Source organism: Hipposideros armiger, unplaced genomic scaffold (genome assembly GCF_001890085.2).
Source record: "Hipposideros armiger isolate ML-2016 unplaced genomic scaffold, ASM189008v1 scaffold_111, whole genome shotgun sequence".
Classification (NCBI taxonomy): domain Eukaryota; kingdom Metazoa; phylum Chordata; class Mammalia; order Chiroptera; family Hipposideridae; genus Hipposideros; species Hipposideros armiger.
The window spans coordinates 417,530-420,998 of NW_017731461.1; the positions used below are offsets into that span (position 1 = coordinate 417,530).

Below are 3,469 nucleotides of genomic sequence, written 5' to 3' on the forward strand. Positions count from 1 at the left end.
CCATGGCAACCCACTGCCACAGGGGCTGCAGCCTACGCCGTCGCTGTCGCCTCATGGCAGCCCAGCTCCAGGTTGAGCAGTTGTTCAGCATCTTAGCTGTGGAGGGCAGTGTCACTGGTCCTCATATGTGGGATCCGAACCGGGGCCCTCTGGCATCCCAAGCCAGTTCTTAACCATCGCGCCATTCGGCCGGCCCTGGGCTGTCTTTTTATTGTTGAGTTTTAAGAGTTCCTATATATTTTGGAGTATCTAAAAGTGCTTTATTAGATATATGATTTGCAAGTATTTTCTCCCATTCTGTGGGTTGTCTTTTCACTTTCTTGATAGTGTCCCCTGAAGTACAAACGTTTTAAATTTTGATGAAGCCCAATTTATCTATTTTTTGTTGTTGTTATTGCTTGTGCCATTGGTGTCATATCTAAGATACCACTGCCTGATCCAAGTTCATGAAGATTTATGCCTATGTTTTGTAAGAGTTTTACAGTTTTAGTTCTTACATTTAGGTCTTTGATTCATTTTGAGTTAATTTTTGTATATGGTATGAAGTAGGAGTCCAAATTCATTCTTTTGCACAGGTTGCAGGTTTTGGTGTTTGCAGCACCATTTGTTTCTTTTCCTCAAGGAATATTTACTGAAGTAAATAGAATTGATTTTAAGAAGCCTAATGAACCCAACTCTGAGGTTCTGGTTTAAATAGAATATAATCAATAAAGGTAACTTCTAGGTCAACACAAAACCTTTTCTTTTTTGAATAAGGAGTAGAATTAGAGGTAAGACACTAATGGAAAACAAAGGTGTCTACTTTAAACCCCTGGAGTTCCCAAATTATACTACTCCCTTCTAAAAATATTCTTAGAAGTGTCTAAGTTTAGGTACACAGGGTCATGTGAAGGCAAGAGAATTATTAGTCAGATGGCTAGTGATATAGCTCTGTGTAAGCTTGGATCTACTCTCAGGTACATGTAATTCTTCCCAAAATATGGGGGAAAAAATACCTCACCTGAAGATTTATAAGATTTGTCTCCCTTGCTTCTTGTCTTGTTCACCTGACTTTGGTTTCTGCTTCTTTGTTACAGAAAAGAAGAGGAAAGGCTCAACCAAGAAAAAAAAGTTGCTGTTTATTTAGACGATACTGACTAACATTCTTATATGGTGAGGTTCATAAATGGGTTAATTTCTTTCCTTTGCTTTCTTGTCTGGCTCATCTCTAATGTGGATCTCCAAGATTATATAATTGTTAGATGTTTCCTATATGAAACTAGAGGAGCATGGTTAGGGAGATACAAGTCTTCTATTAGTGTAATGGCTTCCCCTTCGAGTGTGTTTTGTGCAAAGTATTAGGAAACTAGACCCTACTACCATTAAAGCTGAGAGAATTCTAAGGTTATTTGAGGTTTTGGGGTTATATTTTTCATCCAGAATAGTAAATTAACTTTCAACATGTAAATAAATATTTTTAAATGAAAGAATTAATACCTGCTTGTTTTGTTTTATTGTAAATCAATCATGGCATTAAAAGAGTGACTCAATAGGTATACCTCACATTTTGATAGAAGAACTATTGTACTATTTGGAATTGATTTCAGCTCCTTTCATTTTAGTTATTGGGACCATGAATCCAATTTTAGTAGTGTGTAGTTTTGTTTTTCCAGTTTTCAGGATTATTAGGCTTAACAGGTGGGATGGTTTATTTTTTTATTTTTATTTATTAAAAATATTTTATTGGGGAATTAGGGGAGGGAATAGCGCTGGGGAATCGGGGAAGGGGAACAAACAAGTTGCTGTCTTTTTGTTCTTCAGTCTAGTTGTGGAGGACGTCGCTTCGCTGGCCCATGTTGGTATCATGATCATTGNAAAAAAATTAAGTTAAAAAAAGCATATAGAATAAGGGTATAAAGAAAATAGTTTTGTACAGCTGTACAATGTGTTTGTGTTTTAAGCTAAGTGTTACTACGAAAGAGTTGAGAAGTCTAAAAAATTTAAAAGTTTATAAAGTGTTTGTGTTTTAAGCTAAGTGTTACTACGAAAGAGTTGAGAAGTCTAAAAAATTTAAAAGTTTATAAAGTTAAAAAGTTACAGCAAGCTAAGGTTAATTTATTACTGAAGAAAACTATTTTAAAATAAATTTAGTGTAGCCTAAGCGTACAGTGTTTCTAAAGTCTACAGCAGTGTGCAGTCATGTCCTAGGCCTTCACATTCACTCACCACTCACTCACTGACTCACCCAGAGCAACTTCCAGTCCTGCAAGCTCCATTCATGCTAAGTGCCCTATACAGGTCTAGCATTTAAAATCTTTTATATTTTTACTGTACCTTTTCTGTTTAGATATGTTTAAATACACAAATACTCACCATTGTGTTACAATTGCCTACAGTATTCAGTACAGTAACATGCTGTGCCAATAAGTCTAGGTGTGTAGTAGGCTGTACCATCTAGGTTTGTGTAAGTGAACTCCATAATGTCTGCATAATGACCAAATCACCTAACGATGCATTCCTCAGAACATACCCCCATTGTTGATGCATGGCCGTGATTACCGAGTCACTTGCCCATCTTCCCAGTGGGCACGAGTTCCTTGAGGGTAATGTCTTTCTTTTTTTTTTTTTTGGCTTGGTAGTTCCATCAGTGCCTAGAACATGGTAGGCCCTTACCAAACTTGAATGACTGACTGAATGGCAAAGGAGTTAGGGAGAAATAATTTGGGCCCTGGATTTGATTAGGTCAGCAATAACCTTACTCAACCATTCCAAGTGGTTTTCACAATTTTAGCATGCATCAGAATCACCTGGAGGACCTGTTAAAACATTGCTAGGCCCCACCTGTAATTCAGTAGGCCTGGGGTGGGGCCTGATAATTTGCATTCCAAAGTTCTCAGGTCATACAGTTGCTGCTACTCCTAGGACTATAGTCTCAACCACTAATGTAGCCTGTATGGCTTTCCTACAGCTAGTAGAGTTTACAAGGTAATATGGTAGGAAAAAGGAAGATTCCATTTAATGATGAAAATACATCTCTATTATATCTTTAGATTTCATCATAGTCCTTCTCTTTTATAGGATCCTAACTTGATCTTTTTCCTCCTTACAGCACGCTTCTCTGAGATCTACATCCTGGCCCTGGCCATGGGCTCTGCCTGTGCACTGATGGTCATAATAGTAATTGCTGTGGTCCTCTTTCAGCATTTCCGGAAAAAGCGATGGGCTGAAAGAGCTCATAAAGTGGTGGAGATAAAATCGTAAGGCTGGGCAGTTGGGAAAATCCTCTAAACTCCTTTATTGTGACGCTTGGTATTTTTTCAATGAGGCTAAGTAACTGTTGAACATATTCTTCCCTTTGAGTAAATCTTATATGGAAGAATTCAAATTCACAAAATGCATAAATTAGGGTGTGAATTAGTAATTTTACAAAAAGTTTCTTAATTTTAAAGATCCCATTACAGGCTTCATCACGGAGGATTTGATATTACTA

At 37.3% G+C, this 3,469-nt stretch overlaps 1 protein-coding gene across 1 annotated transcript in view; it reads left to right on the forward strand.

Moving 5' to 3' along the window:
* The window catches only part of MPZL2 (myelin protein zero like 2), an 11,090-nt gene extending 7,850 nt beyond the window's left edge, over positions 1 to 3,240 (forward strand). The window contains exon 4 of the mRNA XM_019647389.1: positions 3,089 to 3,240. Coding sequence (XP_019502934.1) covers positions 3,089 to 3,240 — 152 coding nt within the window. The remainder of the gene's footprint in view (positions 1 to 3,088) is intronic.
* Positions 3,241 to 3,469: the final 229 nt, after the last annotated feature.